General features: G+C 62.3%; 4 protein-coding genes across 7 annotated transcripts; 1 reads left to right on the top strand and 3 right to left on the bottom strand.

Moving 5' to 3' along the window:
* Positions 1-1,270: 1,270 nt before the first annotated feature.
* On the bottom strand, positions 1,271-3,617 carry LOC138731687 (granzyme M-like). The gene is made up of 5 exons (XM_069877775.1): positions 3,542-3,617; positions 3,033-3,342; positions 2,779-2,923; positions 2,272-2,526; positions 1,271-1,641 (listed from the first exon to the last, which is right to left on the bottom strand). The coding sequence occupies exons 1-5, from the start codon at positions 3,615-3,617 to the stop codon at positions 1,420-1,422; spliced, it is 1,008 nt and encodes a 335-aa protein (XP_069733876.1). The 3' UTR covers positions 1,271-1,419.
* A 234-nt stretch (positions 3,618-3,851) lies between these two features.
* Positions 3,852-6,537, bottom strand: C28H19orf25 (chromosome 28 C19orf25 homolog). 3 transcript variants are annotated; one of them, XM_069877765.1, is made up of 3 exons: positions 6,492-6,537; positions 5,201-5,356; positions 3,852-5,133 (listed from the first exon to the last, which is right to left on the bottom strand). In XM_069877765.1, exons 2-3 carry the CDS (start codon positions 5,346-5,348, stop codon positions 4,943-4,945), a joined length of 339 nt encoding a protein of 112 aa, XP_069733866.1. In that variant the 5' UTR covers positions 5,349-5,356; positions 6,492-6,537; the 3' UTR covers positions 3,852-4,942. The 3 variants fall into 3 exon arrangements, with proteins under 3 accessions (XP_069733866.1, XP_069733867.1, XP_069733864.1); XM_069877766.1 differs by having other exon boundaries at positions 6,429-6,497; XM_069877763.1 differs by lacking the exon at positions 6,492-6,537 and adding an exon at positions 5,552-5,597.
* Positions 6,538-6,740: 203 nt separating this feature from the next.
* On the bottom strand, positions 6,741-12,761 carry REEP6 (receptor accessory protein 6). Of its 2 annotated transcripts, XM_069877826.1 has the most exons (6): positions 12,623-12,761; positions 9,490-9,583; positions 9,087-9,225; positions 8,629-8,797; positions 8,331-8,398; positions 6,741-6,820 (listed from the first exon to the last, which is right to left on the bottom strand). In XM_069877826.1, the coding sequence occupies exons 1-6, from the start codon at positions 12,735-12,737 to the stop codon at positions 6,803-6,805; spliced, it is 603 nt and encodes a 200-aa protein (XP_069733927.1). In that variant the 5' UTR covers positions 12,738-12,761; the 3' UTR covers positions 6,741-6,802. The 2 variants fall into 2 exon arrangements, with proteins under 2 accessions (XP_069733927.1, XP_069733928.1); XM_069877827.1 differs by lacking the exon at positions 8,331-8,398.
* Positions 12,762-13,085: 324 nt separating this feature from the next.
* PCSK4 (proprotein convertase subtilisin/kexin type 4) lies at positions 13,086-19,555 on the top strand. Its single transcript, XM_069877774.1, has 15 exons — positions 13,086-13,256; positions 13,900-14,004; positions 14,086-14,181; positions 14,330-14,458; positions 15,470-15,546; positions 15,648-15,736; positions 16,489-16,661; positions 16,740-16,952; positions 17,027-17,127; positions 17,486-17,589; positions 17,738-17,855; positions 18,046-18,225; positions 18,497-18,621; positions 18,934-19,053; positions 19,134-19,555. The coding sequence occupies exons 1-15, from the start codon at positions 13,086-13,088 to the stop codon at positions 19,553-19,555; spliced, it is 2,223 nt and encodes a 740-aa protein (XP_069733875.1).
* Positions 19,556-20,106: the final 551 nt, after the last annotated feature.

The following is a 20,106-nucleotide window of genomic DNA, read 5'->3' as shown; positions in this document are numbered from 1 at the left end:
CAGCGGCTGAACCAGGGGGTGGCTGACCCTGCGTGCTGGGAAGCAGCACACGGTGCCCATCGCCAGGTCTCCACCACCTGCTTCAGCTCGTCTCGGCACCAGCGCCGGGCTCTGCCAGCAATTGCAGCTCATTTATTAACGGGGAGAAGGCAACGCATGGCTGGATCTACACAGGGAGAGGCTTCACGGGGGGGAGCACACGGCCGGGGGGAGATGGAGGCCAGGACCCCTCATTTGTGCTGCTGGAGGCTCCTAATTAACGTGCACGGCTGATCGCAAGTGGGTAGCGCGCAGCCACGGTGCTTGCGCTGGTTCAAGGGGGCATCGGGTGGAAAAGGCGCAGGAGGAGCTGGGCGAGTGGGAGGCTGGGGTCCCATCGGGCTCATCCCGGGGGCTGCTCGCAGGGTCACGTCACCAGGCTGGGGAGCTGCCCTGGGAGGAGACGGGGTGCTCAGCTGGCACCGGGGCGCCCAACCCCCAGAGAAGGGTCTGGGGCCCCTCACCCCCATCGGCAGCCCCCCAGCTCCGTGGAAGAGCCCTGTCCCGGCTCGCAGCACCCTGGGGCATCCCCGGCCGTGGACACGAGTCCATCGAGGACTGGATGACGCCCACGAGCACAGGGGCTCCCAGCCCCAAAGCGCCGGGGACACCCCGACTCCTGCTGCCAGAGTGGGGAGAGGAACGGGCTGCAAAGGGACCCCCGGACCTGGGTGCCCCCCAACCCCACCAGGTGCTCCCCAACGCCCCCAGGGGCTCCCCAACCCCTTGGGTGCCCCCTGGTCCTCCCACCCGCTTTGCCACTGCCCGCTTTGGGGTGTCACCTGTGACCCTCCACATACATGGAGGGGCTGCAGGGAGGTCACAGGGACCCCAGGGGTTTGGGGACACAACGAGGGGCTCTGGGGGGTGCACTGGGGCTCTGGGGATGTGCTCTGGAGCCACGAAGGTGCACGGGGAGGCCAGGAAGCCACCAGGGCTGGGGGAACACGCGTAGGGTCCGTGTGGATGCACGTAGGGGCCCACAGGGACATACACGCAGGGATCCATGGGGACAGGCGCTGGGGTCATGGGGAGGTGCCCACCAGCACCTCTGCTCCATCACTGTCCAGCGCAACAGGACCCAGGAGCAAAGCTCCAGCCCAGTCTGGAGCCATGAAACAGGCACCCACATCCATCTGAGCAAGAAACAGCGGGGAGAAAGTCCCTGGGGAAGCCTGCATCCCCCTCCAAGAGCTGTAATCGAGCACCAGACCCGCGTGTGCCCGGCTCAAGCCCCACCACCCTGCCCATCTCCTCGTGTTCCCATCAGCGCAGCCCTCTGTGGGCAACCCCCCTGGGTTTTGGGGTGTCCCGCTCCCCCATCGCTGTATGTATGTACTAAGGATGTTATTTTACGGGGATTCTGGACAGTATTAAGAATTAAAAGCCGACCTGTGTAAATAGGAAGGGCTGGTCTGTCTGTCCTGCGCGTCCTGGGGAGCCGCAGCCCCTCCGCAGCGTTTTCTGGATCCACTTCTTGTGCTTCACGGCCGAGGTGGCCACCGGTGGCTTGAAAGGGTCGGTGGGGTGCGGGCTGGTGAAGGACAGGACGCCGGCCACCGCTGCCCGCTTCCCACACACCAAGGGGCCCCCGGAGTCACCCTGGGGGGAGACAGCGGTGGGGACAGGACCCTGAGCAGGGACCTGGGACCCCAAGCAGGGACCTGGGACCCCCATGGCTGGGGGAGCTTCTCACGTCTCTGCTTGGGGCGAGCATCATGGAGCCCTGGAATGGTGTGGGGTGGAAGGGACCTCCAAGCCCACCCAGTCCCACCCCTGCCCTGGGCAGGGACACCTCCCACCGGATCAGGGGCTCCAAGCCCCATCCAACCTGGCCTTGGACCCCTCCAGGGATGGGGCAGCCACCCCTGCTCTGGGCAGCCTGGGCCAGGGCCTCCCCACCCTCACAGCAAAACATTTCTCCCCAAGATCTCATCTCAAATCTCCCCTCTTTCAGCTCAAAACCATTCCCCCTCATCCTCTCCCTGCACTCCTTGAACAGGAGCCCCTCCCCAGCTTTCCTGGAGCCCCTTTCAGCCCTGGAAGCTGCTCTAAGGTCTCCCCAGAGCCTTCTCTTCCCCAGGCTGAACCACCCCAGCTCTCTTTGTCTGGTGGTGACATCCCACCCTCGCTGGTGTCCCCCACACCCGGGAACGGTGTCCTGGAGTGGGGCAGAGCTTTGCAGCCGCTCGATCCCAGTATGCAGCCCCTCTCCCACCCGCAGCTGCTCACCTTGAAAGGTGCTGAGCCCTTGTTGCGTCCCTGGAAGCAGATCATGGTGGGGGCGATGCCGCCGTCCCAGAAGCGGCTGTTGTTGCACATCCTCGCGTCCAGCACCGTCACCTCCATCTCCTGCAGCGTGTCCGAGAGCCCCTGGTGCCCGCAGACCCCCCAGCCTGCCAGGCTGCACCTCGCGCCGGCCGCCGGCTCCCTTCCCAACAGCCCCACGAGCCGCCGCGTCCTGCTCAGCGTCACCGCACCGTCCAGCTGCCGCGGGGTTGGGAACCATCAGCCCTCGCTGCGGCCAAGCGACCCAGCACCACGGCGGCGGCCGAGCGGGAGCACCCGCGTGGGCGAGGAGACGTCATCGAGCCGCGAGAGCGCTCAGAAGCGACAAGAGGAAATGTCACCCAGCCCTGGTGCGTGAGAACCAGCTCAGCTCCCTCCCCAGCAGCACGTCCCCACACCGCCGACATTCACGCTCCTCCAACCCTTTCCTGCAGCCCGCGCGAGCCCCACCTGGAGAAGGAGAAGGTCGTTTTCCAGCGTCTCGGGGTCGTAGCCGGGGTGCGGACAAGCTGCTCGGATGGGGAAGGTCTGCGTGGCCACCCCGTGCTCCCGCAGGCTGTGCAGCCCCACCACCACCGTCCCAGCGCCCTTCGTCCTGCGCCGCAGCGGGAGCCGGTGATGGAAGGAGCGCGGCACCGGCCATGGGGAGCCCCAACGGCACCTTGGTGCCTGCGGCGAGCAGGAGGCACCCGTTCCCGACCCACCTCGTCAGGAGGCAGTGGGCGGCCGTCAGCACCCAGCGGCGGTGCAGCAGGGCTCCCCCGCAGGTGTGGACCCCCCCGAGCTGCAGGGACACCAGGTAGGGCCTGGAGTGAGGTTTGGCTTCGTGTCCTCCGATGACTGATGGCTGGAGCCAGCCCCACACTGCTGGGGAGAGGAGAGCCCGTCCCAGTCCCACCCCAAAGAGGGAAAGACCAGGGGTCCCCAAAGAGGGAACGGCTGGGGGTCTCAGCCAGAAGCCCCCATCGCAGGCAAGACGCCGTCCCTGGATGCTGATACCACCCTGGCTGCCCCCTAGCCAACCAGCAACCCATCCCCACACACCGGCTGCTGCTCCCACTGACAGCAATGCTGGGACCCCCCAGCTGTCCCCAAACCAGACAGCATGCTCACCCCTGCGTGCCAGGATCCGTCAGCCATCCGCACCCCAGCCCATCTCTGCCCCCCCAGCCACCCTTCCCCAGCAGGGACCCCCAGGCCCTGCCCCCGCTACCCCCATCCCGCTCCTGGCGCTCACCCAGCGGGAGGGGGAGCAGCAGCACCAGCCCCAGGCAGCCCCTCGTCCCCATCCCTCGCCTGCTCCCCGCTCCGCAGCGATGCGACTGCTGCCTCGCTCTGCACCGCAGGCCGAGCGGCATCCGCGTCACGCGGGGGGCTCCGAGCCCACCAAGCGGGGCAGGAAGGGGAAGAGCAATCACCTGGTGGAGCGCAAAACCACCCTGGTGCTCCCTGGAGTTTCACTTTGACTTCAGCCCCGGCTCAGCGAGCGAAGGTGGGGGTTACACACCGCAAATCGCATCCTCGTTTCTCCGAGAAGAGCGTTTAATGAGATCTGTGACAATCCCCAGCGCTGGGGTGACCCATTCCCACCTCCTTTAGCAGCAGTCCAGGACAACACCGCTCCCACCACGGCTGTGGGGCTGAGGGAGCTGGCTTTGGCCCTCAACCTGGATGCTGGCCCCTAATCTGCACCTTGACCCCTACTCCATCCAGATCCTGGCCCCAAGTCCAGATCTCGGCCCCCCACGGTCCCTCAGCTCTTCGCTTTGGAGGATGGAGCAGTCCTGGCTCTCCTTGCTGCCGAGCGGGACGGCCTCAGGTTGTCCACAAGCCTGTCAAGGAACCCCTCTGCCTGGTACTCCAGCCCCCGGAGGTGGTGCAGGAAGGGAGGCACCTCGGCTTTCTCCACGCCCACGTACACGGGGATCACCTTGGTCCCGCGGCAGTGGATATTGTGATACAGGATCCACTGGGAAACGCGCTGGCACCACGGGTCACCCAGGGACTTGGTGGAGAAGAGGAGGATGGCCACGCGGCTGGCCTTGATGACCTCGACGGCCGTCAAGATGACGGATGTCCCGGCCACTCGGTCCTGGTGCTCCGCGTAGCCCTGAAACCCCTCGTTCTTCAGGCATTCTGAGATGCGGGAGGCGATGTGGTCGTCCTCGGGGCAGTACCAGATGGAAAAGTCATAGACGAAGGGGCGGTGTGAGGGTGCAGATGACATGCCACCCGCCACAAACGGGGCCAAGCATGGGAGCCGAGCCTTTCCTCCAGCACCGGGAACCTGCTGCCGTGCCCAGACAACCCCCTCTCGGCATGGGCAGCGGGTCCGGCCGCTCCTGGAGGAAAGGTTGGGCTGCAAGGTGGGACAGACCCAACCTTCTCGCACGTTGGTGAGACACCAGCGACGCCGGATCCTACCGTGAATCAAACACAAACGGTCCGACCCCTCGTCTGGGCAGGCGGAACTGCACACAGAGTGTCCTGAGATGCCGAAGGAAAGAAGAGTCCCGAGATGCTGATGGAGAGAAGTTTCCCGAGATGCTGATGGAGAGAAGTTTCCCGAGATGCCGTTGGAGAGAAGCCTCGAGTTCCAACACCAACGCCGGCCTCAGAACGCTTTCTGCCTCATTTCCGAGATGCTGAGCTCCAACGCCGTCCCTGCCCGCTGCAGCTCCTCGCGCCGCTCCTGCAGCCGCTCCCGGGATTCTTGCAGCCTCTGGTTCATCTCCACGTAGCTGCGGCTTTGCCGGTAGAGCCGCTCGCGCTCCTCGTCCTCCAGCCTGGCAGGGCTGGGGGAGCCTGAGGGGGCAGAGGGGGCTCAGCGGGTGCAGCCCCCTCCCCAGCCGCCCCCGGCCCCGGCGCTCACCTCGGGGGGCTCCGTGGTCCCGGCGGGGCTCGCTGGGGAGGACGAGGACGGGGTCGCTGGGGGGGGTGTCCCGCACGTCGTCCAGGATCTGCTCCACGGCGGGGGGCTCGGGGCGGGTGGGCAGCACCCGCTTGGCCTTGGAGCTCATCCCGGGGGCTGGCGAGGGGCGGAGGGTGAGCGGGGTGACAGACAGACAGACACCCTGTGGACAGACACACTGACCTGCCCCCCCCCCTCCGGCACTCCCCAGACAGACAGACCGACCCACCACCCTCCCCAGAGCCCCTCACTGTCCCAGGACAGACAGCAGCCCTCTCCTTGCGTGTTAGACAGACAGACAGAGCATCCTACCTTGCTCACCTAGGGGTGGACAGACAGACATCACCCCCTTGTCCACCCCAAGACAGACCAAGCCTTCCTCCGGGAACAGACAGACAGACAGAGCCCCCTCACCTTGTCCAGCCCAGGACACAGACAGAGCCCTCCCTCCAACCCTAGGACAGACAGACAGACATACACTCCCTCTCCTCCTTCAGGACACACAGACAGAGTCGTGCCGCCCCGCCCCCTTGTCCAACCCAGGACAGACAGACAGACACGCTCTCCTCCCCTTCAGGACACACAGACAGAGCACACCACCACCCCCCCCCCCCCCGCCTTGTCCAACCCAGGACAGACAGACAGAGCCCTCCACCCTCCTCCTGGGACAGACAGACAGACACCCCCCAGAACACAGAGACAGAGCTCCCCCTCCCGTCCAACCCAAGACAGACAGACAGACATCCACCACCACATGTCCAACTCAGGACAGACAGACAAAGCCCTCCCCCCACCCCTAGGACAGACAGACAGACAGACACCCCCCCCGTTCCTCCCCCCAGAACACACAGAGCTCCCCTAACGTCCAACCCAAGACAGACAGACAGACAGACACCCCCCCCATCCCCTTGTCCAACCCAGGACAGACAGACAGAGCCCTCCCCCTGGGACAGACAGACAGACAGACACCCCCCCGTTCCTCCCCCCAGAACACACAGAGCTCCCCTAACGTCCAACCCAAGACAGACAGACAGACACCCCCCCCCACCCCCTTGTCCAACCCAGGACAGACAGACAGAACCCTCCACCCTCCTCCTGGGACAGACAGACAGACGGACAGACACCCCCCAGAACACAGAGACAGAGCTCCCCCTCCCGTCCAACCCAAGACAGACAGACAGACACACACCTCCCCACCCCCTTGTCCAACCCAGGACGGACAGACAGACGGACAGAGCCCCCCGCTCCTCACCCCCCGCCCTCCTCTCGGCCACCGTAGCCGCCCGGGCCCCGCCCCTCAGGCCTCACTTCCGCATTATAAGCCACGCCCCCTCGCTCCTCCCCTCCCCTCTCTTAAAGGCGCCGCAACCCTCAAAAAACACACCTGGGGAGGGGGTGCTTTTTGGTTTATTTTGGGGTAGAAACGATCGTGCCTGGGCCTGGGGCTGGGCTTGGGGGCCCCCGCTCGGCCGGTCGGCCGAGCGGGGGCCCCCAAGCCCAACCCCAGGCCCAGGGGTTGGTGGTACCCAGCTCACTCGCTCTTCACTGCTCCTCCCGCCACGTTCAAGGATGCTCTGGAGGCTGTAGGAGGGATGAGGGTGGTGTTAGGGCTTGTCCTACCACGGCTGAGGCGCTGGCACCTTCCCAGAGAGCTGCAGCCATCGCAGCATCCCCTTTCCCTCCTTTCCTGCTGTCCCCATCCTCTGCTTCCCCACCATCCCAGTTGCCTCCTTTCCCACCATCCCAGCTGCCTCCTTTTCCCTCTTTCCTGCTATCTCCATCCCCTCCTTTCCCCTCTTTCCTGCTATCTCCATCCTCTGCTTCCCCACCATCCCAGCTGCCTCCTTTCCCCCCTTTCCTGCTGTCTCCATCCCAGTTCCCTCCTTTCCCCCTTTCCTACTATCTCCATCCTCTGCCTTCCCACCATCCCAGCTGCCTCCTTTCCCACCATCCCAGTTCCCTCCTTTCCCCCCTTTCCTGCTATCTCCATCCCTTCCCACCATCCCCGTCCCAGCTTCAAAGAGGAGCCCCGCGTTGTCACCGACACCCAGGAACACAGACATGGAAGGGTGGAAGGAGGACACATCTTGGAGGGGTCTAGCTACGGAGAAGCAAGGAAAGCACCTGCTCTATCCTCGCCGAGGGAGAAAGGAGCGGTTGCGCGTGAACCGCACCGGTGTCTGCGAGAGCAGCAGCTCGTTTGGGCTGGCAGAGAGGAGGCCAGAGCCACTGGCAGGATCATAGAAGCATTGAGGCTGGAAAAGCCCTCCAAGCTCTTCCAGGCCACCTGTCAGCCCAGCGCCACCATCTCTGCTAACCCAGGGCCAGAAGTGTCCATCCACATGCTGAGTTTTTTAACCCCTCCAGGGATGGAGACGCCCCCACTGCCCTGGGCAGCCTCTGCCAGGCCTTCCCCACTCTTTCAGGGAAGATATTTTTCCCAGTATCCAACCTAAACCTCCCCTTGAGCAACACGAGGCCATTTTCTCTCGTCCTATTGCTCGTTATATGAGAGCAGAGCCCAGCACTTGCCTCACCACAACCTCCTTTCTGGGATCTGCAGAGAGCAATGAGGTCTCCCCTCAGCCTCCTCTTCTCCAGACCAAACAGCCCCAGGTCCCACAACTCTTGTTCTCCAGCCCCTTCCCCAGCTCCGTTCCCTTCTCCGGACACACTCCAGCCCCTCAGGGTCCTTCTTGGAGCGAGGGACCCAAAACTGAACCCAGGATTCGAGGTTTGGCCTCCCCAGCGCCGAGTCCAGGGGTCGCTCCCTGCCCGGCTCCCACTGGCCACCCCAGGGCTGATCCGAGCCAGGTGCAAACTGACCGAGGGAGCGCTCGATCCCATGATGCTGATCACAGATAAAGAGTTTGAACAGAACCATTCCCAGCGCCGAGCCCTGGGAACACCGCTTGGGATCAGCCGCCCCCTGGATTGAGCTCCGTTCCCACCAGGACAATCTGGGCTCGGCCACCCGGCCGGTTTTACACCCCGTGGAGCATCCTCCTGCCTAAGCCATGAGCTGTGTAGCGGCGTGATCGCTGCGGAACGGCTCCCTTCTCCCTTCAGCGGCAATCCGGCTGTTACATACAGACAAGCTGAGCTGCGGAGCCGCCTCGGCCGCCAGCCGGGCTCTGCTGCTGACCAGAGTCTGCAGGACTGGGCCGCGAGGCGCCAAGAGAAGAGAGAGAATTACAGAGAGGGGAGAGTGAGGCCCCATTCGGCTCCCGCCAGCGCGCGGGGACGGGGCTGCGAGCGCACGGCCACAGAGAGAGGCCGCTTGGCGCTCCCTAAAATGAGAGCTGCCGGTGTCCCAGCGCAGCCAGACCACGCTCCGGGAAGGTCCTCCTGCCCCGGGCACCCAGCAGGGAGTGTGGGACCCACGTTACCTTCTCGGGTGACGGTGGAAGCCGCGTCCAGGGCTTTGGTGGTGAGGTTGCCCAGCACCTTGTCCACGGCCTGGTGGTGCTTGAGGAAGCAGGGCCGGATGACGTGGTGGTAGAGCACTTGAGACCCGTTCCAGGACACGGGGGCCATGCACCACACCAGGAACAGGCACTGCGGGGAGGAGAGATGCTTCTGAGGTGGAAGACGGCAGGGGCCAAGCGAGGCAGCCCCCAGGAGCAGGGTAGTGACGGGGAATCAGTCGAGCTGCTCCAGACCCTCCCAGCCTGGCCCAAAGGCAGCTTTGCCAGAGGTACCGGGAGCCCTGATGACTTCAGGGAGCTCTGTGATGGGCTACAGACCCACCACGGCCACCTGCTAACGGGGCAGAGCCCGCCACACGTGATTCCTCCAAGTTCAGCCATCAGGTGAGGGGACCGGCAGCCCCCAGCGAAGCTGTTACCTTCCCAGCGTAGTAGAAGGGGAACCAGTAGAGGAAGGTGTCAGAGAAGAACTCCGCTATGCTGAAGACGCCGTACACCACCCAGTACGTCAGCCACGTGGTGTCATCCTCCTTGTTGGAGCTCTCGATGGCTTTGATGCTGCAGCAGGAGAGGAGAAGGGCACTGCTGCTGCCGTCCTGGGTGGGCGCCTCCTTCCCAACAACCCCACACCCCGGAGCAAACCTGCCTGCCGGGTGCTGCTGCCCCAGGCTGGGGCCGTGCCAGGTCCCAGCCTTTTCAGGAAGGTCTCAAGAACTTCCCGACAGTAACTGCTTGTTGATGTACCAGGGGAGACCCTCAGCTAAGGGCAGGGGATGCTCTCCGGGTGCCGCAGCGAGGCTGGGCTGGGACACTGGTACATACGAGACGTATGCAGGGTAGGCGAAGCCGATGAGGTTGCAGAGCAGTGAGGCGCCGTAGCCGAACACAAGGTACAGCCCCAGGAAAGCCACCGAACCTGCCGGGGGACAGAAAGGATGGTCACATACCTGCCAGCACTGCGGGGACACCCCAGCTCCATCAGCTGAGCAGGTTTCTCATCCCAGCACTGAGAAGAAGTACTTGAAGGGAGCCTGCAGGAAAGCTGAGAGGGGCTCTTGATCAGGGAGTGCAGGGAGAGCACGAGGGGAACGGTTTGCAGCTGAAAGAGGGGAGATTGAGATGAGATCTTAGGAAGAAATGTTTTGCTGTGAGGGCTGGGGGTCCTTGACCCAGGCTGCCCAGAGCAGGGGTGGCTGCCCCATCCCTGGAGGGGTTCAAGGCCAGGCTGGATGGGGCTTGGAGCACCCGGATCCATCAGAGGGTGGAACTGGATGGGCTTTGAGGACCATTCCATCCCAAACCATTCCATGATTCTATGAAGAGGTGCTTGCTGAGACCCTCCAGCTGGAAATAACGACCACCCCCAATTAATTCCAGTACAGCCCTCTGCACACCAGCCCCATGAGGTGCTCGATGTGCCACTTGCGCCACGGCACACGGCAAAATCTGCTGTGGAGTGGGACACCTCCCTTCCCGAGGGAGCCACGACCTGGCCCTGTCACCTCTTGTCCCCTCCTTGGCCTGGAAGGGACTTGACCACCACAAACCCTCAGCGTGTTCAACCCATCGCCAGCCTGGGCCCGGGCCAAGGCTGTGGAGACGTCAGAACAGAGACTTTAACACGCAGCTAGAGTCCAAAGTCAAGGCACTGAGCTGCTCCTCCGCACACACGGGGCTTGGAGCCGCTCGATAAGGACTGTTCAAGGACAAGCTTTGCCACCGGAGCCAAACACCGAGGAGCAGCCCTGCTGCCGGAGCGTTTCTGCACCTCCTGCACAGGCTCGTGCTGAGCAACCACTGTCCGTTAAGATTTCATCCCCCTGAGAATCAGCAATCCAACCCCGCTTCCCTGATATTAAATTAAAGCTTTAAAATTAAATGTAAGCTGAGGCTTTGGTCGTTTGGAGCCTGTGCAGCCCTCAGATGCTCGAAGGAGGCAGGTTCAGCAGAACTGGGAGAGCTGGAGAAGCTGGGACAAGGAGAAACCGTGGCCTCGGTGAAGAGCCCTGGCTCACGTGTGGGCTCAAAGGGTGCGGAGGTGCTGGCAGCTCCCTTCCCACTGCCCCCGGCAGCCAAAACACAGGACAGGAAAGCAGCCAGGGACGCGCAGAGCTCGAGCTGAGGGCATCCCTGTCCCCTCCCAGCAGCCTCTTGCCTACCCTGCAGAAAAACTCCTCCACAAACCTAAGCAGGCAGGAAAGCCAGGACTTAACCTGTGGGTGCTGGTGAATTAGAGACAAGCCCTTGCGCGGGCTCGGAGGGCGGATTATCCGCGCTCTGCTCACTGCAGCGTTTCCATGCTCTGCTCCAGCCCCTGGTGAGGAGCAGCCGCGGTGCTGGGCACAAACTGGGCTTCAGGTCATTCCCAGGAGAGAAGCAGGAGCAAAGCGGCTTTTCGTCCAGCTCAGGTGGAGCAATCCCAATCCTCCCTTCAAGGAAAAGGCGCTGGCAGGTTGAGGCAGCGCTGGCTGTCGTTCCTCTGAGAGCCCGGGAGGGATTTCACAGGCTAAGTTTAGCCCCCGGAGAAATTTATGTAACAGCAAAAATCCAAGTGAAAGGTTTCGCTCACAAAGAGCTGCAAGGAGAGCGACCAGAGCTGACCCACAGTGCCTGTCCAAGCCCCCCAGACCCCAGCCCCACGCAGGGGGGGACAGCTGGGAGAACACCGATTAGAGGAATATTTAAGAGGGAGCCAGCCCTGGCTCGGGAAGGGGACACCGTCCTCCCCGGCGTGATTTGAGCCCAGACACCGCGCGCTGTGCTGCCCGGAGGCCACGCAAGATGGGCTGCAAAGCACAGCCTGGGGGTCACTGCTGGCCCCAGGGGTGCAGAACCAACCCTGCTGGGCTCAAACACAATTTAGGAACCAGTCCAGGCTGCTGGAGGGAGAAATCTGACATCTGCAGCTGAGCACCAGCTTCTCCTTCTGCAGGACATGGGACCTTTGGTGGAAGTGGTGCCTCCGCTCTTTCCCTGCCCCCCAAAGTCTATCACAGCCAAGCTCAACCAAAGTCCTGGATTGTTTTGCTTGGAAGATGTTCACCCACCACACCAGAAATCCAACCTGCTTGCAGCAGCACGTGCCCGTTCAGGGACCACTGTCCCCCTCGGATCAGGAAAACGAGCCCTGGGAAAGGACCAGGGAAAGGCACCGGGAGGCAAAAGGCAGGGAAGTGCCTGGTGGGATCCACACAACCCCGTCACCCCGAGCTCCTCCTGGGAGACTTTATATTAAATACCGAACAGGAGAACGGGGTTAGAGCCACGGAGAGGGGTCACATCGTGCCAGGAAGCCGCTCCCCAGGGAGATGCCAGCTGGTTTCTCATTAATGAGCAAACAGGATCTGGTTAACGGGCGGACCTCTGCCCTCCTGCTAGCGAGGAAGGCGAGTCCCGCGGGACAGGTGGGACACGGGGGCAAATGCTCCCACCCTCAATACCCAGTCTAACCCACCGCAATGTGGGAGACCCCCCTCCATCAGTTTGGGGTTCTTGAGGGTCAGTCCAAGACCTCAGACACACAGATCCCACGGGTTTTGGGGTCATAGATTCACAGGATCATAGAATTATCGAATCATTAAGGTTGGAAAAGACCTCCAAGACCACCCAGTCCATCTGTTGGGGCAGGGGGTGAGGCATTTCATGCCTGATGAAGGCGAGGAAGGCTGGCGCGGCTCCCATCCCACCCCATCCCATCCCATCCCATCCCATCCCATCCCACCCCATCCCATCCCATCCCTCCCATCCCATCCCATCCCATCCCTCCCATCCCATCCCATCCCATCCCATCCATCCCATCCCATCCCATCCCATCCCATCCCTCCCATCCCTCCCATCCCATCCCTCCCATCCCATCCCATCCCATCCCATCCCATTCCCTCCCATCCCATCCCTCCCATCCCATCCCTCCCATCCTATCCCTCCAATCCCATCCCACCCCGGGCACCGGTCACACCTGTGGCCAGGTAGAGCCGCCGGACGCCAGTTCGGGCTTCCAGGCGGCCGAGGAGGTCTCCGAGGGGCCCGGGGCGGTCGAGCAGGCGGTGCAGGCGCTGCTGCACCGTCCCCATCGCGGCGGCGCCCACGCGGGTCGGAGCGGGGCGAGAGGCGGGGGCGGGGCCAAACCCGGCTCTGGCCACGCCCCCCGCCGCTCCGGACCAATGGGATGCGAGGGGGCGTGACTAACTGCTTGCAGAGACCACGCCCCCTCTACTCACGGACCAATGGGATTCGAGGGGCGTGGCCCAGGACGTCATTAGCCCCGCCTCACGCTGTCATTGGCCAATGGGGCATGAGGGTCGTTGCCAATAAGCCACGCCCCCAGCCGGATCAGACCAATGGGCTGTGAGTGGGCGTGGTCTAGTGCTTTAGGCCACGCCCACCGGCGGGTGCGTTGCTATGGAGACCCCCGCGGCTCCATGGCGGCGGGGCCGGTGCTCCTGGCGGTGGCCGCGGTGCTGGCGGTGGCGGCCGCGGCCTCCCCGGGCTCCGCCGAGCCCCGCGTCCACCTGAGCAGCTGGGCCGTGCGGGTGGAGGGGGGGGACCCCAGGGCCCTGGCACGGCGGCACGGCCTGATCTACCTGGGCCAGGTGTGGCGGCGCAGCCCCGCCCCCCCGGGCTCTGTGAGGGTGTTGAGAGCGGGGGCTGTGAGGCCTGGAGAGGAGAAGGCTCCGGGGACACCTTAGAGCAGCTTTCAGTGTGGAAAGGGGCTCCAGGGAAGCTGGGAGGGGCTCTTGAGCAGGGAGAGCAGGGAGAGGACAAAGTGTAATGGCTTTAGTTGGCAAGAAGGTCGATTTAGATGAGATTTGGGAAGGAATTCCTCACTGTGAGGGCGGGGAGGCCCTGGGTGCCCAGAGCAGGGGTGGCTGCCCCATCCCTGGAGGGGTTCAAGGCCAGGCTGGATGGGGCTTGGAGCCCCTGATCCAGCGGGAGGTGGCCCTGCCCATGGCTGGGGTGGGACTGGATGGGCTTTCCCTTCCAACCCAAACCACTCCCTGATTCTACCCCTCCAGATGCAGATCAAAGCCTGGGTCATGATCCACCTCTGTGCGTGCACGGGGGAGCGAGGAGACCCAAAAGCCACACACAGGTCGTCCCGAGGGACACTCATAGCTCATCCTGCACCGTATAATCCATATCAAGTGCATCTTCCTGATCTCTACGGCCCACGCAGAGCTGGTGCACGCATTGCTTGTCGAGACATGCTCTTACACCAGCTCTTTACACCTACAGGTGATGGAGGGAGCTCCTTATTACCATTTCAAACACCGCGGCACCAGGCAGAAAGCCCTAAGCAGGCACTGGGGCTGGAATATGCGCCTGAAGAAGGAGCCCAAGGTAGGGGGGAGGCTGCAGGGACCGAGCTGGGCAGTGCTGGGCAGGCTCTGCCCGACACCAACGCCGCCGCTTCCCACCCAGGTGCTCTGGTTTGAGCAGCAGACCGTAAAGAGGCGCACGAGGAGAAGCGTCAGCGTGGTGCCGACAGATCCCTGGTTCCATAAGCAGTGGTACATGGTGAGATGCTGCGACTCTCTCCTAATCCTCGAGCAAATCCCCTCCCTGGAGTGTAAACAGGACTAATGCTGACAGTGCTGAGGCAGCAAGAGAGCCCTTGAAGGTCACCCGCAGCCCAGGGGCTGAGCAGATTTAATCTGTTTTCCAGAACAATGACATCAATCCTGATCTAAACATCCTCACTGCTTGGAGCAAAGGCTACAGCGGGCTGGGGGTTGTGCTGACTGTCCTGGATGATGGGATTGAGAAGGACCACCCGGACTTGTCTGCCAACTACGTAACTACGAGGGGCTGAGCAGCAAAACACACATTGTCTACAGGGGAGGGTGGGAGCTGGTGCCTTCATCCCACCTGTGGGAATTTGCGGTGGGAACCCGGCCTCTCTGTGTCTGGATCAAAAGGTTTGGTGCCTCACACAGAGAATTTTCACATCGAGGTGGTGTTGGAACTTGTACACACTCAAGCCCCCAAAATAGGTGTAATTACAGCAAGCTGCAAAGCCAGTAAAGCTGGAAAGCCCTCACGTGCTCCAAGAGCCAAGAGGAAAGAACGGGAAATCAGCTGTTGTTTATAACAACACCATTTCAGGCTTTCCCGTTCCTCTCTCCTAACCACGCTGCTGGTGAGGCTCACCCTGGGGGTGACTCCCTGCGCTGGGTTTTCTCTCCAAACATGAGCCTGGGGACAATCAAGCAGCACAGCCACGTCCCAGGTTACGGTCCCTTAACCCTTAACCCAGCACTTCCAACTCCACCACTAAACCACGTCCCTTAGCACCACATCCACACAGCTTTTAAGTCTCTCCAGGGACAGGGATTCCACCACTGCCCTGGGCAGACCCTGCCAGGGCTTGACAACGCTTTCTGTGAAGAAAGTTTTCGCAACATCCAATCTAAGCCACCTCTGGCACAACTTGAGGCCATTTCCACTCACCCCATCATTTGTTACATGTCAGAAGAAAACAGCACCCACCTCACCACAACCTCCTTTCTGGGATCTGCAGAGAGTGATGAGGTCTCCCCTCAGCCTCCTCTTCTCCAGACCAAACAGCTCCAGGTCCCACAACCCCTGTTCTCTAGCCCCTTCCCCAGCTCCCTTCCCTTCTCCAGATGCACTCCAACCCCTCAATGTCCTTCCTTGAATGAGGGGCCCAAAACAGAACCCAGATTTGAGGCACAGCCTCACCAGTGCCAAAATTAAGGGGATTGATCCCTACCCGGCTGTGTCGAGCTGTTGCAACCCACACCTAAAGGCAGTTTCCTCACACTGGTGCCTCTTTTTGCAATAGGACCCCCTGGCAAGTTATGACTTCAATAGCGATGACCCTGATCCCCAGCCCAGGTACACCAAGGGGCTGGAGAACCGGTGAGTTTGGCCCAGCACCTTGCACTGGGTGCTTTCTCTCTCCCGGGGCCAGGGCTGTCCCGGACCCCTCCACCCTCTCGCGGGCTCACTCTGCCCCTCAGGCACGGGACACGCTGTGCGGGACAAGTGGCGGCTGCAGCCAACAACCGAATCTGCGGAGCAGGTGTTGCGTACAACGCCAAAGTCGGAGGTGAGACACCGCTCTGGTGGGATGAGAGCCATGAAGCAGCTCGGCATCCTGGGGGGACGCGCAGCCCTAGGCAGTGCTGCTCGGCTCCTTGGCCTCAAGTTGCACCAGGGGATGTTTAGGTTGGATATCAGGAACAATTTCTTCACTAAAGAGTGATGAAGCCCTGGCAAGGGCTGCCCAGGGCAGGGGTGGAGTCTCCAGCCCTAGAGGGGTTAAAAAGCATGTAGATGTCCCACTTCAGGACGCAGTTTAGTAGGGATGGTGGTGTTGGGCTGATGGTTGGACTGGATGAGCTTAGAGGTCTTTTTCAACCTTCATGACTCTATAAACTGGAGGCTTGCAGCGGGGTAGAAGGTGGCACAGTGTTACCACACACCCAGTCCTGGTGCAGGCTCGGTGCTCCTGCAGGGTTTATAGTGACAGGGCTCCAGCAGGCAGCACCGTGCAGGCTCAGGCTCCCCTGTGGAAGTGAGCATGGGGTTAAAAGCTAGGAGAACTCACCAAGCTTAATAGCAAAGGGCTTAACGAGGAGCTTTGGGAAACCAGCTCATGGCAGAGGCCCCACAGACCTGCGGGAGCCTGATCTCCTTAGGGCAGCATCGCGTGAAATGTGCTCAAGGCAACAGGGGATGAAATGGAGGCTGGCGAGATGCCTCTCGGCACGTGTGAGGCTCCCATCCTCCCAGAGCCAGTGGGGTCTCTTGAGTGCCGCTGCCTCTTGAACACTGCTGCTCCTCATCCTGGTCCTGCAGGCGTGCGGATGCTGGATGGTCCCCTGACAGACATGCTGGAGGCTCAGTCCCTCAGCCTGCGTCCCCAGCACATCCACATCTACAGCGCCAGCTGGGGCCCCGAGGACAACGGGAAGACCGTAGATGGGCCGGGTGTGCTGGCCATGGAGGCGTTTTACAGAGGAGTCACCAACGTAAGCGCAACGCTGGCCTCAGGGACCTCGCTGGCATGAGGACTGCCAGCTTCCCTGCCTCCATCTCCCTCCTGCCAGGGACGGGGTGGCCTCGGCTCCATCTTCATCTGGGCCTCCGGCAACGGCGGCATCAACTACGACAACTGCAACTGCGATGGGTACGCCAACAGCATCTACACCCTGGCGGTGGGCAGCGTCCTGGCCGATGGGCAGAGGCCCTGGTACAGCGAGAGCTGCTCGGCCATCCTCACCACCACCTACAGCAGCAGGACCAGGAACGAGGCGGAGATGGTGAGTGCCACGCCGGCTCTGCCGGGGCAGCAACAGAGGGTCAGTTACTAGGTGTGACCCTCCTCTCCCCGCAGGTGACCACCGACCTGCACCACGGCTGCACCGACAAGCACACGGGGACCTCCGCCTCGGCCCCGCTGGCTGCAGGGATGGTCGCCCTCGCGCTGGAGGCCAAGTAGGTGATGAGACAGTCCCCAGGGAGCACCTGGTGGCTCACCAGGACCCTGCAGGGATGAGGAGGGGGGCGCTTCACTAGCAGGGAGGGTCGGGGTGCAGAGGCAAAGCCTCCCTGGGCTCTGGTGGGGCAGCATCTTCTCCCAGGACACTGCGTGAGAGTGGCCAGAGGCAGGAGGAGAGTTGTCCTCTGGAGGTCTCTGTTGCTCCTGTTTCGGCAGCGAAGGAGGGTGTAGTGGGAGCAGCTTGGACCCAGGCAGCTGGCTTTCCCACGTCAGAAGTTAGAGAAAGGTCAAATGTTACCCTCAAAAGCTAACCCAAAGCAGAGACCTCTGTCCCCAAGTCCTCCTTGCTTCCAGCCCAGCCCTGACCTGGCGCGACTTGCAGCATCTCGTCATCAGGACCTCCAAACCTGCTCACCTGCAGGCAGAGGATTGGGCTGTGAACGGTGTTGGGCGCAAGGGTGAGTTCAGGGCTCAGCCTGCCCTGCCCGCTCCGGCTCCCTTCCTCTGGCTGCGGGGGGACCTGCTGCCCTTTAAACTCCTGCCAGCGGTGCTCTTGCTGTGCAGAGGTGCTCACGAGTCCTCTCTTGGGTGGCATCTGCTTTCCAGTGAGCCACCACTACGGCTACGGGCTCCTGGATGCTGGTCTGCTGGTGGAGATGGCCAAGGCGTGGACAGGGACCCAGCCTCAACAGAACTGTTCTGTGAAGGCTCTTCACACGCCCCGGTAAGGGATGATATCCCCTGGGTCCAACCTCACACAGGGACTGCCCACTGCCGGAGCAAACAATGCTTCCCAGAAGCTTCTGTGCTGCGCAGCTTCTGCTGCAACCGCAGGGCTGTGCTTGGAGGTTGTGGGGAGGTCAGGCTGCCCTTGGAAAGGGAAGAGAGGCCCTCATCCCTCTCATGTTTGGCAGGAACATCGGCTCCAAGCTCACCGTCTTTACAGACGCCTCATCCTGCTTTGGGAGGACCAAGCGCATCCGCTCGCTGGAGCACGTCCAGGTCCAGCTCTCTCTGAGTTACAGCCGCAGGGGGGACCTGGTGATCTCTCTGACCAGCCCGATGGGGACCACATCCACCCTGGTGACCGTGCGGTAAGGATGCTCTACAGGGACCACTTCGCAATGACACTTACCAGCTGCTGGGGAGCAGAGTGGCCTCTTCTCGCAGCCCCTCCTGGAGCAAGGAGACTCTCCACCATGGAAGCGGCTGCTCTGGGCCCTCACAGGGCAATGAGCTCAACATGCCCAGGCTCCCCTGTGGCCCGTGCCACGTCTTAGCAATGTGTTATACCAAGCACAGGGTGACTCTAGGTCTCCTTAGGCTGAACCGCTCCCCTCCTGCCCCGACTCTCCTCTCCTCCAGCCCCTACGACACCAGCCAGCAGGGCTACAAGGACTGGACCTTCATGTCCACACACTTCTGGGATGAGAACCCCAATGGGACCTGGACGCTCCAGCTGGAGAACAAGGGTGATGCCTATAACACAGGTGGGTGCCGAGGGCAGCAAAGCCCTTTCACTGGGGTCACCCAGTGCCTGCTTGTTCTTTCTTCCTTCCCCCACTTTATCAAGTCATTGCCTCAGCCTCTTCCTGCTCCTCCTGGAGACGGGGTCTGGCCAGGGCTCCCTTTTCCTATCAGGCCATTGTTGACTGGTTTGAGAGTCCCCATGGCCAGCACCCAGCCAGAAAGGAGGCACAGCTTCCTCCCCAACACGCAGCCCCAGAGCTTCCAGATCCCAAACCCTGGAGAGTGGGAACACAGTCGCCACCAGTGCCGTGTCCCGTCCCTCCTGCCCTCAGGTCTGCTGACCAGCTTCATCCTGCACCTCCATGGCACCGACGAGGACATGACGGCCAGACACTTTGCAGCTCCTGCCATGGACAAGTGCCTGAGGCAGGATGCGCAGGGAGCGTGCCAGGGTGAGGTGTGGGAGGCAGCGGACGGCACTCTCATCCCCAGCTGGCCTGGCAGCCTGGCTCACGCCACCATCCCTCCACAGAGTGCGGCAGCGATTTGTACACCCACCAGAGCTCCTGCCTGTCCTACTGCCCTCCACGCTACTTCGGCCGGACTCACAGAGCCGCCATCATGAACACCACCCTCGTCTGTGCCCGCTGCCACCCCTCCTGCTACACGTGCCAGGGCACTTCGGCCACCGACTGTACCTCCTGTCCTGCCGGCAGCACCTTCGACGAGCTCGCCCACTCCTGCTCCCCTCTGCAGGGCTTCCCCCCCGAGGAGACGCGGCACAGAAGCCCCCTCCCTGCCCTCATCTGTGGGGCCCTGGTCCTCTCGGTCATCGTCTACATCACGTACCGTGTGGCCTTCAGTGCTGTGAAAGGAAGATCCTGCTGTCCCCGGGCTGCCAGGACAGGGGACAGCGTGACAGCAGCCAGGGCAGCACAGACACAGGCAGATTGATCCCATCCAGGGACAGGGCTGCCCTCACCTGGCTTCCGAAATAAACTGGTTGTTGCCTTTTTAGACCTCCTCCTCCTCCAAAGGGCAAGTTCCCTTCCTAGCACCACCTGAACCGATCCCAGCAAGCATCCAGCTCTGCATCAGCAGACACTGGGATGGAGGCTTCCTCCCCTCCGCATTCCCCAAGGACCCAAGCTGTGCTGGGGGACGCAGCCCAGCACGCTGCTGCGAGGGAGCTATTTCCAGAAGGGCTGGGAGCCCTGTGCCCTTTCCCAGGCACCGAGGGCCATAGGGAAGAGGAGATGTGACTTCTTTCCAAACAGCTGGGCGGCCCCAGCCAGCTCCTCCAGCATGAGCTTAGCCATGAGCCCACGCAGCTTCTGTAAGAGCCAAAGCAGCCGGACTCTGAGCTGCTGCTTGGTAGGGTAGCTCAGATCCATGACACTTTGCACGGTGCCATCCCTGGTTCTTGTTTGCCAGCAGCCCTTAATCCTTAAAAAAAATGTGTTCTGGGGGTTGCTGCCCCCCTGTTCTCCCTCTGCTGTGGCAGT

Source organism: Phaenicophaeus curvirostris, chromosome 28, assembly GCF_032191515.1.
Source record: "Phaenicophaeus curvirostris isolate KB17595 chromosome 28, BPBGC_Pcur_1.0, whole genome shotgun sequence".
NCBI classification, from domain to species: domain Eukaryota; kingdom Metazoa; phylum Chordata; class Aves; order Cuculiformes; family Cuculidae; genus Phaenicophaeus; species Phaenicophaeus curvirostris.
This window is presented reverse-complemented; position numbering and strand designations above follow the sequence as displayed.